We start from the raw sequence: 18,649 nt of genomic DNA, 5'->3' as shown, positions 1-18,649 counted from the left end.
GAAGAAAAGAAAACGAATGCCACACAGTGTACAGGCCCACAGAGAAAGCCGTTGTTCAACTTTTTTATGTTTCTCAGTTCAGTTTTTTTGCTGATTATAAAAATTACATTTGTTGTACAAAATTTGGACAAAATAGAGAAATGTGAAGAAGAAAATAAAATGACTCATAAACCCACCTGGAGGGCTGCATCATACTTTTGGTTGTATAGCCTTCTAAGCTCTTTTTCTTAAACACATGTGTGCACGTTTTAAGCAAAATTGGAATATCCTGTGTCTGATTTTTTTATTCTAATTGTACAATGTAATCCTAAAATTATCTTTTGCATGTTGGTTTAATCCCTAATATTTTTTCCTAGGGTTAAATATTCTGTGAAAAAATAGTAACTACATAATAGCCCATCATGTGGGGGTGTAACATTACTCACTTATTTTCCTGTTGTTGGATTGTGGGTTGTTTTAATATATCTAATGCTGTGATGAAGCTGATACTTACTTAACACTGGTTGAATTCATTTTAGAAAATGTTGTATGTAAGGCATGGATTACAAAAATTGTGAATAGTTTGTGTTAGAATTCATATTCTTAGGAGTTTTGAAGTTGATCTTTATTATTTTAATAATTTGTACATACCTTTTATCTGGATCTTAAAATATTTTATAAATGGCTCGGACTCTTCAGAAAGGCCACACCTCCTCTTACTTGTAGAAGTAGGTACATCAGAAGAAAGCACACGAGGAATTCAGTGACTTGTTCTTGCAACTTAACTGGCAGCTGTATCTGTGCTTACGATCGTTAGAACCGAGGCCCCCGAAACATGGAGTCACTCCTGTCCCTCTGTCTCAGGGGCACCTGGCACAGAAGCCACTGCTTCACGGGAATCGCGGAGTGTTTCTTCTCTACCTGATGAAGCTGGGTAGGGCTTCTCTCTCTGACTGTCAGCTCTGTGGAGCAGCCGGAGGCTCCGAGCCTGGCTTCCGTGGCGCCATTCCCGCAGGGAGACACACAGCGGACAGTCAGACCTCCTCTTCCTTCTCATCTTCCTCCTCCAGGCCCCCTGCTCAGAGAACCCTGTTACTAGTTATTTATGTATATTTCAGGCATATTTTCCGCATATATCGGGGGTGTGTGTGTGTATAGCTCCTTTTAAAAGGTGTGGGCCCTCGGGCCGAGCTGCGGGCCGCCGGCAAAGGGCTGTAGCTCCCTTCCTGGCGCTGGCAGGGGGCGGCCCAGCGAGAGGATCCCAGCTCCTCCCAGCGTGGTCTCACACGGCAGAGCATTTGGGTGAACTGGCCAGAATCACTCCTACCAAGTGCCGCTCTTTGTACAGTAAACCGGACCGTTTATTGAGTACCTAACTACCGGTCCCAAGCAGGGCTGTGAGCTGGACTTACTCTGTTTCATGAATTCTGTACTGTAAACCCCGTTTGCCCCATATTATGGATGAAGGAACTGAGGATGAAACGTGTTACCCGACGTGTCCACGGCCACTCAGCCCACAGACGTGGAGCCGGATTGAGTCCAGGTGGTTGGGGTCCATGTCCTGCCTGCTAACCAAATACGGGTGGATTTATAGTTGTTTTAATGATTTTATAGATAAACGTCTTCCTTTTGGTTAGAGGAAGAAAAAAGTGATTGATCCATTGTTCTGACAAACGGCAGTACTTTTTGGAAATGAGCCATTTTATCTGCTTTTTCTCTTTATGTTCCTGACGAAGACGTCATTTTGGTGGCTTACGGGGCATCTCCGGTTCTACTACCGGAATTGTGCCTGCAGTCGTTTGAAAAGACCTCCAGGCCCGAGCTGTGCACAGAGTGGGGGCTCAGTAAATGCAGTGACGCGGGCGGGGCGGGGCGGGAGACTGACCTAGCGTCCAGGGAGCCCTTCTCTCCTGGAGTCGCTCACACGCCGTCTGTCTCCTCTTCTTCCTAGGCAGAAGGGTATGTCATTGGGAGCTGCATCAAACACATCCCTATCGCAGGGAGAGATATTACGTATTTCATGCAACAGCTGCTGAGGGAGCGGGAGGTGGGGATTCCTCCGGAGCAGTCGCTGGAGACTGCCAAAGCCATCAAGGTAAAAGCAGAAGCAAACGGCCGGCCGGCTTGCGGGTGAGAGAGGAACGGTGTTTGGGTGCTTCCCTTGCTGCTGAGACCCCCCGCCCTCACCCTCCTTCCTCCCCACTCCCCACGAATGTGGGTCTCGATCTGTGTATGCTTGTGGAGCTTCCAGCTGTACTTGAGAACGGCCTGACTGAGGCTGGGTGCTGGGGTTGAGCGCCCTACGCAGTAAGGCATTGTTTCATTGGCGCCTGATAGGTGGAACCTTGAGTTAGCTGGATGTGCCTCCCACGTCCCCCTCCACGTTCATTTCTAGAGTAAGGAACAGGCAGCAGCAGCGGCCGTGAGGAATCCTGTGAGGTCAGCCCATATCCAAACTGGTTTCCAGTAGCTGTAGTCTGTGGTTCTGTGCCCTGTGAACTACACTTCAGAGCAATGCTGTTCTAGGGTGGAAGCATAAAACAGAATCCACATATAGTTTCCAGACTGTAATTACCATGCTGGAAAAGTTACAGGAGGTTTTAAAATTAAATCAATAAGAGTAGAAGGAAAATGGCTCATTGGTCGCTTTTTAAAATGCCCGCTTGACCTGATCCATCAGTCTGGTCTTTGTATGACTCTGTGTGTAGCAGTTGACAGACCCTGATTAAAGGAGCTTTCTTTTCAGGTTGCAAAATCAGGACAAATTATTGTGTTTTTTTTAAGCCAAAATGCAAGAGATTCTTAGTAATACAAGCGTGATCTTCATATAGATGAAGAGCAAGGGTTTTGTTTGTTTCTGGAGAAGAATTGAAACGTGGGGATGACACACGGCCTTGAGCATACACTTAGCTTCTGAGCCGCAGGGGAGTTTAGCCTGTTCTCCCACGCCCCCATCGCTGCTCCCTGAATTCCTCGCACTAAGCACCCAGGACCGGGCTGGCTAAAAGGAAAGGAAGCATGGGGCGGGGGCGGGACTCCCGCGTTTCACCCGCCACTCTTGGTGAGCACAGGTGTTCTGAGCCCGGGCGCACTGGCAGTGGTCAGGGCTCCTGTGAGGAGGGGCCCGCTGCCCCGTGTGCCCAGGACGGGAGCACCGCGAATGCCCAGCCAAGGCACCAGGGCCCATCCCTTCTTTCTGGTGGGAAGGTTGTAGAAGCAACATAAGACTTTCTTTTTAGAATAAAATATTTCCCCAACTTTCCCTCTTCCTCTCCTTGCCTTTCTTCAAGGAAGGAGATTTGGGTCTCTGATCCAGGTTCCCTCAGCACCCCCTCTTTCACAAATGGGACCCGGCCCTCGGGGTGGACGTGGGGTGAGCAGATCCCTGAGCGTGATGATTGGGAGGCATTTCCTCTACTTGCTGACTCTCGGGGTCCGGCTCTGACCCTGACCCCTGAGCTGGCCCGTTCAGGCCCCAACAGTGTGCCGCTCGGCAGTGGAGGTCAGGAGTGGAAGACACTCCTTGTGTTCCCTCCAGGTGAGCTGCACTGACCCTGCTGTTCGTTCTCGCCTCACTTCTCTCCCTGACGGAGGAGATCCTGGAAAGGGCGGTTAGAGCCCCTGCACCTTGTTACTCCCGGGGTCGCTGGTGGGCCTGAGGCTGGTGGGCTCTGGCACACACCGTCCTTGCAGCGGGCGTCCAGAACTTAGGGCCGACAGGGCTGTGCTCCATCCCACTTCACCGAATCAGTTAAGCCAGTTGAGGTGCCCTAAGAAATTGACCAGGCCTCTTAAGGCAATGTAATGTTTCTGTCTCCAGTCTGTAGATTTAAAGTCATATGGACTGACTCGCTCTGTTGTCAACAGGCAGGGTTGTGTAGCTTACAATTCGACAAAGTGTATCAAGGATGGTATTAGGATCTGTTTCAGGGATTCTCAGAAACTTTAAACTTGATACCATGAAAAGACCTTCAGAGGTCCTTCTAAAATGTGTAGTGAGCACCAGCTGTGTGCCTGGTGTTGAACAAAGCCCACCTTGCCCACAGGCAGCTTACTTTCAGAATCTGCCACCCAAGTGCCACCTGCTGCTTTGCTGAGGTTAGCTCTCAGGACAGATGATCGACCCAGAGATCCCCAGTCGAGCGTCACCAGATGCTGAGGAGACACTTTCCACCCGTCAGGCTGGTCCGGTGCTGGGGTGGAAACCATGAGCGGGTTCTCGTGCGTGGGCGTACGGCAGCTCCGTCCCGCCTAAGTGGGCCTTTTCTTTTGTCCGTGGTACCTGCCGCCTTCTAGCATGCTGTGTCATTTACTTACATATCACGCTGTCACTTTACTCTCTTGACTCTCAGCCAGAGCCTATGCTCCAGTGCGCAGCGGTCTGTGTGTGTTTTGTTCACTTGCGCATCCCGTGTGCCTAGGCGCTCAGGGAATGCTGTCGTGGAGCCGATGACCGGTGCTGTGTCGGGCTGCACAGCAGGTTCACGGCCCACCGGTGGGCCCTGGTGGGCATGGGGTGAGATCCACCGCGTTCACCGTGGGGAGTGCGGTCTGCTGGTGCAGGGTGGATGGTGGTGTGTGCCCAGCCAGGCGCTGTGTGGAGAGGGGTACCTTTAGACATCACTTCAGACGGTACGCAGCAAAATTTGATAGGGTAGGGCTGAGGTTCATAGCCGAGCTGCAAAGGAAGCAGATTTACAGGTCCAGAGCGTAGTCATGAAAAGTCTATGAGGCTTGGCCACGCGTCCACACTGGAGTTGCGTGTGGGCGGGACTCATTTCAGGGTGTTTGATGCTGCGGGTTACTGGGTACTTGTCAGAGGGCAGACTCTGGTGACATCTCTGTGTGTGTGTCTGCAGGAGAAGTACTGTTACATTTGCCCTGATATCGTCAAGGAATTTGCCAAGTATGATGTGGATCCTCAGAAGTGGATCAAACAGTACACGGGGATCAATGCAGTCAACCAGAAGAAGTTCATTATAGACGTTGGCTACGAAAGGTTCCTGGGCCCTGAGATTTTCTTTCACCCGGAGGTACGATGTTAGCGTCTTGAGTGTGAGGTATGGCACGTGTGGAGCGATACTGCCACCTCGTGTGTGTACGGAGAGTCCCCAGTGGGGTTTCCTGAGCAGCTCTCAGGCCGCCTGTCGTGAGGACACTGGGGTACACGCTGCACCTGCTGCAGCTCTTGCAGCCCCTGTGCAGGTTGCCTGCTTGACTGATGCCCCCCTTTAGACTTGGTTCTCCGTTAGAGATAATGAGTGATTAGGGAGAAGCTTTAAGAGCAATAGAAGATAATGGAGATGAAATTAATCCATAGTAATAGGAAAACTAGTTAATCCCAGGGGCCGAATGCACTCTGCCTTTGTATGGGAGTCGGGTAACATGTAACATGTAACCTTTCCATCCTTGGTGATGGTCCATCCTAGTTGCAGTTTTTAACCCCAGGCAGTTGGTCCTGCTGTGTTCCCTGCTGCAAGTTAGTTAAAGCTTCTCCCTGAGGACTAACCTTTCCATTAGTTAGATGGGCTTTAGGAATTACAGATATCATCATTTTAACTATAGTCACAAAGAATTATTATTACTTTGGCAGAAGCAGTCATCAAGAGGCAACAGTTTAAGGTTTAAATAAAGTGGATTTTATTTGTATTTTGGTATATTTTTCTGCCTAATTCAGCTTACATTTGACAGGTAGGTTACAAACTGCTGCCTGTTTTTAGATGTGTATGACCATTTTGTATAGGGAAATGGCACACAATGTATGCCTTACTATAATCTAATAATCACGCCTTTGATATTATTGATTTAAAATAGACATAAAACCGAAAATGTCCAGTGAACAGCTGGTGAGGAACTGGATGTTACCTTCTTCCCCTTGAGTACGTTAAAGCTTTCCTTGATTTTTAAAGTGTATTTAAAATTGTTTTAAGTTGAATTATTTATACTTTAACTTATTTAACTTACGGAATTGAATCCAAGACTGTTTACTCAGTGACATGATTGCTACCATACTGACTGTTTCATTTAAAAGCCACCCCCCTGAACCCTCCCCAGGCTTCTAGCTCAGGTTTACAGTGTGATCTTTCATTGACTGTGTTTTTTTCTTATATCATGGCTAGTTTTTTCATGACGTTAACATTCATAAGTGATATACTTTATACTCACAGCGTTTTCATTACATGTCACATACGTCATGCACACGTGTTTCACACTCTGACAGCAGGATTCACCGTGTGTCCTAACACAGAGCTGGTCTGTTTTTGCTACTCTTTGATGTTTTCCCCTTGCTGACCCCACACGCGTCATCTCCTGAGGGCACGTGTCACCATCACCCCATGCACAGTCACTTGGGTTCTTCTGACATATGAACATTTGACATAGTCATTCCAGTGGGACGGTTTTAAAGGTATAGTACATTCTGTATTTGTGAAAGTTACTTTTTTAACAAGTTATTGAGAGAAATGTGTAATGTTTCTTTTATATTTATGTGAAATTCAGTTTGCCAACCCAGACTTTATGGAGTCCATCTCGGACGTTGTTGATGAAGTCATACAGAACTGCCCCATCGATGTCCGTCGTCCGCTGTATAAGGTATAAGCTGCCTGGGTAAGGTGCTCGGGTTCATTCCACAGTTAAAGGCCCAGCATTCTTGGAATAATAGGTTCTTAACGTCAGTATGCAGATGTTCCTGTTTCACTCCTGTCTCACAGGATTTGTTAAAGGCCAGCATACTGGCGAAATATTTTTCTTGGAGTGGAGATGACTTAAATGTTTGGAAATAGGACTCAGCTCACCAGGAGTGTTTAAGTATTCTCGTGGCTTTAGTCTTACCTGGCCAGCTGTATTTTAAACTGGACAATGTTAACCCTACGTATTGATGGAAAGATGAAGGGTATCCTTCCCCTCGTGGTTTCCATGGATTCACTGGTCTTGCTTCATGCGTATTTAGGTTCGTGCCAAATGTGCTGTTGCCAGGAAGAGGTCAGAGCCTGAAATGAAGCAGTCAGGTAGAAAATACTCATGTAATTTTCAGCCCTCAGCCTCTGCCCCGTCTTACCTTCTCAGCCCAGGGAGCTGAGTTTAAAGAGGAGCATACCAGGCTCGGGAGTGAGGGCTTAATAAATTTTGTTTCGTCTACACAATGGGATACTACGCAGTCTTTAAAAAGAATGAGGTGAATCAGTGTAAATTCAAATGAAAAGATGTCTGTAGTGTACATTGTTAAGTGAAAAAGCAAGTTGTAAAGTTTACACGTAGTATTATTTTCTTTAAAAATATAGTTTGCATATATATATGAAAAGGTTTTGAATGAATGCTAAACTCTTAAAATATCTTTGGGGGTGGAAGATGCATAACTTTTACCTTCTACTTCTTGTGTTTTAAGATTGAAATTTTATAGTTAACAAATGTTATTTTTATTATTGGCAAACATTTTCCTATGTAGACAACTTTTTATGGGTGAAAACAAATTATAATTCTATTTTTATTGTTACACGTCCTTAATTAAACAGCTCTCTCCTCCAACAAAATGTGCAAGAAAGGTGGGGAGTATTAGTAAGTTTAGTAAAATACATGCCTTGTTCTCCCTGCTTCTTAAATCTCACGTAACATCAGCTGTGTCTTGTCCATGAAAGCAAGGGACAGGTGTGCACTCTTCAGTCTTTATTTCATCCTAACGGAAAGGAAACTTCTGCCGACGGTTACAGATTGTTCACTTTCAGTGCATTTACAGGAAGTAGAGATGGCCTTGTAACCTGAGCTCCTTGTTTAATAGATGATGTCCCTGAGCCCCAGAGATGGGAAAAGGAGGCAAAACTAGAGGGACCTGGGTCAAATGGAGCAAACTGGTCTTGGACTTCTAAAAAAAATTATTGAGGTATAGTTGATGTACAATATTATGTAAGTTTTAGGTGTACAACATAGTGATTTGCAATTTTTAAAGGCTATATTCCATTCCTAGTTGTTGTAAAATATTGGCTATATTCCCTGTTTTGGTACAGTATATCCTTGTAGCCTGTTTATTTTATACATAGTAGTTTGTACCTCTTAATCCCCTACTCCTGTCTTGCCCCTACCCCCTTCCCGCTTTCCACTGGTAACCATTAGTTTGTTCTGTATATCTGTGAGTCTGCTTTTTTTTTGTTATGTTCACTAGTTTGTTTTCTTTTTTAGATTCCCCATATAAGAGAGCTCATATAGTATTTGTCTTTCTCTGTCTGATTTGTTTCACTTAGCATAATACCCTCCAAGTCCATCCATGTTGCTGCAATTGGCAACATTTCATTCTTATTTATGGCTGAGTAATATTCCCTTGTGTGTGTGTGTGTGTGTGTGTGTGTGTGTGTGTGTATGTGTATATATATATGTATATATATATATAGATAGATATATGTATCTATCTATATATATATATATATACCACATCTTCTTTATCCATTCATCTGTTGATGGACGCTTAGGTTGCTTCCATATCTTGGCAATTGTAAGCAATGCTCCTATGAACATAGGGGTGCATATATCTTTTTGAGTTAGGTGTTTTCATTTTCTTTGGATAAATACCCAGAAGTGGAATTGCTAGATCATAAGGTAGTTCTATTTTTAGCTTTTCGAGAAACCTTCATACTGTTCTCCATAGTGGCTGCACCAATTTACATTCCCACCAACAGTGCACAAGGGTTCCCTTTTCTCCACACCCTCTCCAACATTTGTTTTTGTGGTATTTTTGGTGATAGCCATTCTGACAGGTGTGAGGTGACAGCTCATTGTGGTTTTAATTTGCATTTCTCTGATGATTAACGGTGTTGAGCAACTTTTCACGTGCCTTTTGGCCATCTGTATGTCTTCTTTGGAAAAACGTCTGTTCAGATCCTCTGCCCATTTTTTGATTGGGTCGTTTGTTTCTTCTCATGTTGAGTTGTATGAGCTGTTTATATATTTTGGATATTAACCCCTTATCAGTCGTATCATTTGCAAATATTTTCTCCCATTCAGTAGGTTGTCTTTTCGTTTTATTGATGGTTTCCTTTGCTGTGCAAACGTTTTAAGTTTAATTAGGTCCCATTTGTTTATTTTTGCTTTTATTTTCTTTGCTTTAGGAGACAGATCCAAAAAATATTGCTATGATTTATGTCAAAGAGTGCTCTGCCTATGTTTTCTTCTAGGAGTTTTATGGCCTCTGGTCTTACATTTAGGTCTTTAATCCATTCTGAGTTGATTTTTGTACGTGGGGTTGGAGAGTGTTCTGATTTCATTCTTTTATATGTAGCTGTCCAGCAGCCAGCTGAGTTTGGAGAGGGGTTAAGCGCCGGGTAGGATCGCTTAGCGAAGTGGCAGGGTTGGATTTTGAGTCCACTTGCCACACCTTTGAAAGCTCGTGCTTTTTCCACAACATCACACTGAAGATTATGTAAAATGTGGAAGGAAGACGATTCTGCAAAGAGAGAAGCCCTGTCCCGACCGCTTCACCCCCAGGAAAAGTCATTTCTTCCCTGAGGCGTTCGAGGGCTTTCTGCTTGGCCCTGGTCGCTGGGCCCTGCCCCGCCAGCCGTGTGAGTGCTTCTGTGCGGGACCTTGGCCGAGTTACGGCAGCCTTGCGAGTGGTTTAGGATCTCAGTAGGCTTGGTGGGGGGCTGACAGGGTGGGCCGTGTGTTTCTCCTTTGTCGGGCTCTGTACCCCGGTGTGCCCGCAGCACACGTTCACTTGTGTGTTCACGGACTGTCCCCTGTGGGGCGGCTGGCAGGCACCTGGCTCCCGCCCGTGGCCCGTCGCTGCCACGTGGCCCGGCCGCACTGCCAGCCCTCCTGGGCGTGGGGAGGGTGAGGACTGTCTGCTGGCACCTCTGCCACGGCCACCACGAAAGGGACTTGTTTCCAAAACAAAGGGCTTGATGAGTGAATGCAAGTGTAATATTGAAGCCTAAAAATGCCCTTTCCTGCGTGTTTGCCTGCCAGGTAATGGCTGTCGTCGTGCTTTTCCCCTGGTGGTTTTAGACCAGGGGTTGGCCAGCTCTTTCTGCAAAGGGCCAGATGGTAAGTATTTTCAGCTTTGTGGGCCGTTCGGTCTGTGTTGCTGCCAGAGAACACGCGAGTGACCAGGAGGGGTTGTGTTCCCAGGAACTTTGTGTATGAAAACAGGCGTTGGGGACGTAGGCGGGAAGTGCGATTCTCACACTTTCCGGCTCAGGCCTCACACACTCATTCACTGACTGCAGCCAGGGCTGCTGTTGGGAAAGGCTCCTCTCACCCCAGGGCCCTGTGGCCCCCGCCGGCCACTGCTCTGCCCCCTCGTCTCCAGAGGCTGTCACCCCGTGTTCCGGGCTCCCGGGGCAGCACCCCGGGCGGGCGGCCTTGTTCTTCGGATTCACTCTGTACTTTTGGTCCCGCTTTCCTCCCCCTCCTCCGCCTCCTCCTCCAGAGTTTAGCCGCGAGCTTGCCGTGGAAAGAACCTTCCACTGCGACATCTGTGTTCATGAAATGCACAGATGTACAGTTTGTGGGATTTTGAAAGTAATTAGAGACACACTACATACAAGTGCTTCTGCAGAACACGTGGGCGTCTTGCTCTGGAGAGTTGTGTTCATGTGTCTTTAGGTAGCATGTCTTTCCAGTCTTACCGTTACTTTGTCATTCCCTCCTCTGTTACCGATGTTTCTTCCTACCTGCTGGGCCCCCTCTTGTCAGTGTCTCAGACACCTGCCATGGGACTTAAAAAAGTACTCAGTAACCACTAAAGAAGTAGGAAGCAGGTTCGTACCCAAAGAAACTCATGATTGCCGAGGGGAAGCAGCCCGTCTGCTGAGCCCTGCTGGATTCCGTGCCTGGGCAAGGTGCCCCTCCAGGAGGCTGGTTTCCTGACTTCTGCCTCCGTGCACTGTCCCCGCAGTGCCCACAGGCTCAGACGGGCGGCTGAGGGGGCCGAACCAGCCAGAGGGGAGCCCACAGGCCCCGCAGGAAGGGTTCTGAGGCTGCTGCTTGGTGCCCTGAGGTCTGCTGCTCAGCGTCAGAGGAAGGTGTCTCCCCTTTGCCTCACCTGCTCCCAGAGGCGCCGTCTGGACCAGTCGGGCCTGGACCTCTTATGTTTCCCAGGCTCAGTCTCGGGAACTGTAGGTGAAGTTTCTTATGGTGAAGCGAGCAGGAGGAAACACCCGAGACCTTCTTGGTCCTTGAGTTAACACCTTCCTCAGGCTAGTACACAAGAAAAAGAAGTCAGTGGAGAATAAAATGTGGCTTTGAAAATTTAGAATCTTCAAAAATTTAAAACGGGTTTTTGTGGACAAAAGGAGTTATAATCTAATTTTTATTTCAGTCTGGCCTGTAGATCAGAAGGGTATTCCCATGCCCCCTTTTTCTGTTCAGTCTCTCAGTATGATGGAGGTCGGGTCTGGAGGGGACTCGTGTGTGAGAGCCAAGTCTTGGAGGCCTGTGACTTCCCCACGAAGCCAAGTCATTGCCAGCAGCAGTTGCTGCTTGAAACGAGACGTGTTCGGCCCTGGCTGTCCGTGGGCGTCACCCCAGGAGCATTAAAATATACTGATGTCTGGGTCCCACCCCCCGAGATTCTGATGTAATTGTTCTGGGCATCCGGATTTTAAAAGCTTCCCAGATGATTTTAACGTGCAGTTAAATTGAGAACCACTGTTAGCAACTAGTTCACTCTGGGGTTAGTCAGCGTTTAGTAGCTTTCATGCTTTACTCGAGGGCAAAAGCCAATTTTGAGTTGCTTTGTAATGCAGCTGGGTCTCTACTAAATACAAGACACTATTGTTGTTAACTTAGAGGATTTAAGTATGTATAAGAGATGGATCTTGTCTTCAAGAGCTTATAAAAAAGCTAAAAATAATACCGAAATAATTCTCACGGGAACCACCACCACAAGCTAAATGTTGTTAATTGAGGTGTCATGGGAATTTAATGAGAGGGGCTCAAGGAAGCCTTGGAGAAGGTGGCATGGAGCTGGTCTGAGGGCTCGGCCTGCAGAGAGGAGGTGGGGATGCCATCCAGGGGGAGGGCATCTGGCATAGGTGGGAGTGCGGGCGCAGGGCAGAGGCTGCAGAGCTCTGCTCGGGCGGAGCCCAGGGTGGTACTGAGGGTGGTGGGGAGCGAGTCCAGGAGGGAGAGCGCGGCTGGCAATTAAGTATTTTTAGACCTGCTTTGGCAGTGGGCTGGGAGTTGTTAAAAATTCTCATTCATTGTGTTTGTCGAGCAGACGAGACTGCATCTTGATACGGTTCAAGGAATGATTTTTCTGGAACAGATTGCTTGAATTGGGTTATATATAAGTATGTTAATACCTTTTAAATCAGAGAAGCTATTGCAAAGTGAGTTATATGTGTATTTTTATTCTTAATGGTGAACGAGTTGAAATATCTTTAATACTTGAGAGAGCGAAATACACATTTTAAGACGTTATTGGTTTGTTCACCCCTTTTCGCAGTAGGCCTTCTATTAGGTGAGATCCCAAGTGCAGCCTGACGTGTGAGCGGATGAGCGGGCGGGGTGGTGGACGGAGCAGGCTCAGGGCTTGCTGGCCCAGCCCCGGCGCCACGCTCACCCCCATAGCTGATGCTTCCTGCCCACGTGTCCAGAAATGGCACGATCCGTGTGTCGCTGGGGAGGGAAGAGTGATGTCACAGCTGAGCACTGACCTGCCAGGTGGAGAGGAACTTTCAGAGGCTTACTGTTATGAGAGAGTGAGGAGGGGCCGACGGTGACTGTTTTGACACCGTTTTGACAGTGTTGAGCAAATGTGCACTGAGCCTCCAAGGAGGGCCCGGCCTCACGTGGGCACCGGGGCAGACCCTGACGGGAGTGTGTCGGGCTTGAGGGCAACTCCTTTTGCTCGGGCAGCGCCTCATTCTTGCTCCCGGGGCCTCTAGCTCCTTGGAAGAGGCCCCGTCCGCGTTAGGGAGGGCACTCTTTTCTTAACGTTGACCACATCTGCAAAGTACCTTCACAGCGACACCGAGGTTGCAGTGTGGGTCAGTCATTGGGTGCTGGCGCCAGACCAAGCTGACACACAAAGTTAACCATCCAAGAAGCCAGGAAGGAGCAGTCGAAGAAAGAAGAGAAAGAACACTCTGGGAGTCAAGGGGAGACAGCTGTCATCAGCCGTGTCAGGTGACGCCGAGAGGTCACCCAGGACGAGGGTCGAGGTGGCCCCTGGGTTCTCGGTGAGGATGCGGGCAGAGGCCAGGTTCCAGCAGCTGAGGGGAGAAGAGGAGTCACCGGGGGAGGAGACATGCAGGTAATTCTCGGAAGACATTTGTCGTCAGTTGTTACGTCTCCTACGGTCAGGCAGCCGTTTTGAGCTGGCTTAGAGTTGGATTTTCTCTAGGACAGGACAGGGCGTCGTACGGCCCACCTTTGAGAAGTAGGTTTGTTCAAACTTTGCTGGGATAGCAGTCTTTGGGTTCCATCTGAGAGTAAAAAAGCTCTTGTGCCAGGACTTCCCTGGCGGTCCAGTGCTTAAGAATCCGTCTTGCGATGCAGGGGACACCGGTTCGATCCCTGGTTGGGGACTAAGATCCTGCATGCCACAGGGCAACTAAGCCCTCGCGCTGCAACTACTGAGCCCACGCGCCACAACTAGAGAGCCCGCGTGCCACAACTAAGACCTAACATGGCCAAAAATAAAAATAAATATTTTTTTAAAAAGTTTTGAGAACTGCTGTAACAGAATAAGTTGCATGCTTCCCTAAAAAGCTGTGAATTTTTTTATTTTAAAGAAAGCTCTTGTCCCTAAAGAGGGACAAGCCTTTCAAAATTTCCACGTAGGGGAAATAGACCCTGCCGGGAGAGTTGTCATCTTAACCTGTAGCGAGCGGTGGGGGTGGAGACTTCGCTGTGAGCATCTTACTTTGTGCCTCTGGTTAACGGAGGAATAGCACGGTGGGTAGGGGCACGGCGTGTCTGTCAGATGGGATTAAGAGTAAGAATAGAGTCTCCAGCACAAAATATACTTAGCGTTACAGGAATGGGAGTTTTTGTTATTTTTAATACTGTATAAGGTACTGAACGAGCTTATTATTAACATAGACTTTGTCTTTCTGGCTTAAACATCAGGTGGCTGACAGGCTGTGTGTAGTGTTCACGATGATGTGTGCTAGGATGTTCTTCACTAGCATGAAGACAGGGCCTTTGCTTTTGTAGAGGTAGTTTACGACTGAGGCTTTTATTTGACATCACGGGATAAACAGTTGCGCAGCAGAGTGAGCTGCAGTCTGTAGAAGAACCCAGTCCGCACGGTGGTCTGGGTAAGCAGATAGCACAGCCGCACTGAGTGAGGAGGTGCTGTGCAGATTGGGCTCCGCGGCCTTTCAGCAGGTCGGCGGACAGCACCATAAAACACGATCTTAGTGCAGGAAACGTGGACTCTACAGGTGAGGGAGGATTATCGTTTCTGGCTTAAAATGCATTTAGAAAATTTGAGAAGTGCCAAAGTCTTTAAGAAAGAAAACAGTAACCACTGATTTTATAAAAACGACTGAACTTTTCCCAAAGTGGTTGTATCATTTATACTTCCACCAGCGATGTGCAAGAGTTTCATTTGTTTGTATTTTAACCTAAACTTGGTGTGTAATGGATTTAGTTTGTATGATCCTGATTACAAATGCTGTTGCCTATCTCTTCACGTACTTATCAGTCATTTGTGTATCTTCTTTTGTGAAATGTCTGTTTGAATCTTTTGCCCATTTTTTAATTGGCTTGTTTATATTATTATTGAGTTGTAGAAGTTCTTTTTATATTCTGGATATAAGTCCTTTGTTAGATGTATGTATTGCAAATACTTTTTCCTAGTCTGTGGTTTGTCTTTTCATTTTCTTAGTGGTATCTTTTGAAGAATAGAAGTTTTCATTTTATAAAGTTGAATTTATCAGTTTTTATTTTTTATGGTTCACGCTTTTTATGTCCGATCAAAGACATCTTTGCCTACATCATAGTCATGAAGACTTTAAGAAAATATTTTCTCCTAGAAGCTCTGTAAGTTTTAGCCCTTGCATTTTAAATCTGTGATCCATATTGAGTTAAATTGTGTGTGTGAAGTAAGGTAAGTAAGCAAATGTTCATTTCTCCTCTGTGGATATTAATTATTCAGCATCATTTGTTGCAAAGACTATTCTTTTCCTGTTGAAGTATCTTGGCTGCTTTGTCTAAAATCATCTGACCACGTATACATAGCGTATACACAGCACCGTTTTTATTGTGTGAATGAATGATAAAATGAATCTTATATGTTATGCCTTTGAAAGCAACTCAAGATCTTGCAATGCTTCTGATCTTAACGAACATTTGTTTTCATACCCTGGTGAGTTAATTTTTAAATTAAAAAATCCATTACAGAGATATGAGAAGTAATTGCAGTAACTGACCCGAGACTGTATCCTGGACTGGAGAGAAAAATGCTAGAAAGAGTGCCAATAGTGCAAGTGACAGAATTGGAAGAGCAGTGATGGATTTAGATAAAGTTTTTTTATCGATATAATTTATGAAGTCGAGAATTGAACTGTGAGGCTTATTCTAAGATATGATGCCCAGAATATCAAGAATGCTTTTAAATTGTGATTCTCAGTAGCAAACAGATACGCAGTTTATGTGAACGTGCTAGCAGGTGAAGAGACCTGTCTCTTCAAGAAGGTGGGGATCAGAATGCCCTTGTTTTACTCTATTAAGGTTGCCATCTGACCTGTCCGGGACTTGGTCCTGGTTCTCTCAGCTCCTGGCCAGGTCGAGGAGGAGTGTTGGTGAGCAGGGGTGACCCCTGAGAGCAGCGTGGGTTGGTGGCCCCTTGACTCTGATAGGAGCCGAACCGTCTCCTGTTGTTTCTGAGCGATTTCTCCACAGGTGACTGGGTGCAGCAGTGATTATTCGTGATGTTGATCCTGGGGCAGGATGTTGTCTCAAAGATCTAGATTTGCAGTTTGTCAAGAGAAGACGGGGAGGGGTTTTGGTAGAAGATGGCCCTTTGAGAAATGGAACGGGCAGCCTGTTTTCACTTGGTTATAATTGAGGAAAAGCACCAAGAGAAAGAATTTGTGACACAGGGAAAAAAATACAGTTTATACTTTCTTGATAGCATTAGCTCTGCTTCGGTGATTATCTTTTCACATGGATTGAAGTGTGTTATTCAAACAAGCGATTGGGCGCGTGGGGTGTGTCGTGGGCAGGTCACTAGGCCAGCGTGGGCGGGTGATTTCATGCAAGGAAACCTCTGCTTTGTGTCTTTTAGAATGTCGTTCTTTCAGGGGGCTCTACGATGTTCAGGGACTTTGGACGTCGCCTGCAGAGAGACTTAAAAAGGGTGGTGGACGCCAGACTGAGACTCAGCGAGGAGCTCAGCGGCGGCAGAATAAAGGTGAGGCCTCTCCCCAGCACAGGCCGGCGGGCGCGCCCGTCTGGGCAGCGAGGGAGAAGTGCAAGTTGCAGCCACTCTCAGCCACCGTGTGAAGTGACAGTCAGAGGTTTGTCACCTGGACTCGCCCCGGGTGTGCGGTCAGGGCGGATACGGACCTCCCGAGGCAGCTGCGCGGCTTTACACTGCCCGCCGACCCACGCACGCCAGCAGTTGCCTTTGCGTGTAAGAGGTCAGGTGTGTAGTGTAATGACCAGCATCATCCCAAGGAGATGGGTCAGTTCACGGTGAGGAACTGTTACGTCCTTCGGGAACATTCTCATTAAGCTCAGATGACTAACGCGAGCGGGGCGTTAACGCTGTGTTCCTCCAAGATAATAATTCTTAACTAGCTGGTGAGTTTACTCGGTTTACCCAGGCAAGCTTGGGCTTTGGTGTGGGGTGAATGGGAGCTAACCTGTGTGTCCTCACCGAGTGGGATCACCCTGCTGGCAAAGTGTAATTCTTACAGTATTTTGGGGACACTTAGTGTTATTTGGAATTCTCCCTAAATGCTAAAACATCTAATTTGTTTAGTTAAAAATCAGTTGGGTTATTTGCTTGGATATTTTACTTTTTAAAATGCCTTTAGATAGAGGTAACCTGCCCTTGACTTGTGTGCTTTGTTCTCTGCACCACCTGGGGCCGGGCCGGGGCCGGGGGAGGGGGCCGGGGCCGGGTGCCAGGGTGCCAGGCGGGTTTGGCAGCAGGAGCGGCTGAGAACCTTCCTTTCAGGGCGGAGTGCGGCTGCTCCGGCTCGCCTCTGCTCGGAGGCGCTTGAACCTGCAGGCAGGGCCTGCGGGACGGGAGGAGGCTCTCAGAGTGCAGCCGCATCCGGTGGGTGGAAAGGCGTCAAGGTGTGGGCGTCTGCACCGGTGAGTCAGCACACATCACTTCCCCTTCCAGCCCAAGCCCGTGGAGGTCCAGGTGATAACGCATCATATGCAGCGCTATGCGGTGTGGTTCGGAGGCTCGATGCTGGCCTCAACTGTAAGTCCTTTTCTAGACTGTGCTGTCTTCTCACCTCTGTGTTCTCTGCTGAGTTTGAATAAATGCTGTCTTTTGGAGGTTATATTATGCGTGTTCTAATTGTGTGTGGCTCTAAACAGCCGCACGTTTAATTCTGAGAAGAAATAACTTTAATGACCATTTAAACTGCACAGCTAATTCGTAAGCATCCTTGCCAATTAGGGGTACAGATAATATGGATAAGAGAATCCAAAAATTACCTAAAACATCTTGCGTTAATCACTCGTTCCAGTGACTTTTCCGAGCAATTACTACTTTCTTGCCTCAAATTTGGGACCAGCTAACGGACTGCTGGGGTAGGGCAAGCACATGGTTGTTCCTAAATAGAAGCTGAATCAGTTTTGAAAAAATGAAATAAGGTCCCAGTTTGAAGAGGTCAGAATCCGTGACAGAGGTCACGGGGGGGAGGATGGAGGTTCGGGACGAGGAGAGTTTCTCACTTGCTGGGCCGTGTACTTAGCTTTGTTTCTCTGCTGGAGTGTTCATGCTCCGTCTGCTGGTTGCCTCGTGCAGCCCGAGTTCTTCCAGGTCTGTCACACCAAGAAGGACTACGAGGAGTACGGCCCCACCATCTGCCGCCACAACCCCGTCTTCGGAGTCATGTCGTAGTGGCGGCTTTGACACCACCCTTCCAGTGGTGTCGCGGCGGTGCGCAAGTGTCCTTCAGACCCGGAGGAGACCGGCTCCTGTACGTAGTGCGCGTGCCGTGGTGCCGGGAAGCCCCGCAAAGCCATCTCTGCGCCCGGCCTCCCCCCGCCGCCTCCCCCCCCCCCCCACCCCCGCTCTCCTCTCCACCCGAGCTTCGCGTCCACAGACCCAATTCCGGAGGAATTCAGCTGCGACTCTCAGATTTGTTACGGAAAACCCTAGAACACGGCGCAAAATAGCTCCCCACCCAGGGCAGAGTATGGGGCTCTCAACCCTTTTCCTCCCAGACTATTTTTGTAAATAAAATGTTATAAACTTGAAATACAAATTGATGTTTATATTTCCTATCATTTTGTATTTTACGGTATTTGGTACAACTGGCTGATCCCGAGCACGAGTAGATGTCGATGTCACGGAGTGTTGTCATAAAACGTTTTTAATTGTGAGGCATGTTCTGATGTGTTTGTAGGCAAACAAAATAAAGCAGAGCAAACTTTTTTGGCCACATGTTTGCTAGAAAATGGTTACACTTTATTGGAGCGATGTGAAGTTTAAACACTAAGCTGTGTTGTATGAGAATTATTACAGACAACGTATCTTTTCATT

General features: G+C 47.5%; 1 protein-coding gene across 6 annotated transcripts in view; it reads left to right on the top strand.

Moving 5' to 3' along the window:
* LOC132371336 (actin-related protein 3B) overlaps positions 1 to 18,266 on the top strand; it is a 63,111-nt gene extending 44,845 nt beyond the window's left edge. For 5 of the 6 annotated variants that reach the window (XM_059932570.1, XM_059932566.1, XM_059932568.1 and 2 more), the window contains 6 exons: positions 1,931 to 2,074; positions 4,839 to 5,012; positions 6,478 to 6,570; positions 16,205 to 16,330; positions 17,273 to 17,356; positions 17,909 to 18,266. In XM_059932570.1, the coding sequence (XP_059788553.1) occupies positions 1,931 to 2,074; positions 4,839 to 5,012; positions 6,478 to 6,570; positions 16,205 to 16,330; positions 17,273 to 17,356; positions 17,909 to 18,004 (717 nt within the window). In that variant the 3' untranslated portion in view covers positions 18,005 to 18,266. The remainder of the gene's footprint in view (positions 1 to 1,930; positions 2,075 to 4,838; positions 5,013 to 6,477; positions 6,571 to 16,204; positions 16,331 to 17,272; positions 17,357 to 17,908) is intronic. The other variant, XM_059932567.1, reaches the window with a different exon arrangement.
* Positions 18,267 to 18,649: the final 383 nt, after the last annotated feature.

This window comes from Balaenoptera ricei, chromosome 9, assembly GCF_028023285.1.
Source record: "Balaenoptera ricei isolate mBalRic1 chromosome 9, mBalRic1.hap2, whole genome shotgun sequence".
NCBI lineage: Eukaryota > Metazoa > Chordata > Mammalia > Artiodactyla > Balaenopteridae > Balaenoptera > Balaenoptera ricei.
This window is presented reverse-complemented; position numbering and strand designations above follow the sequence as displayed.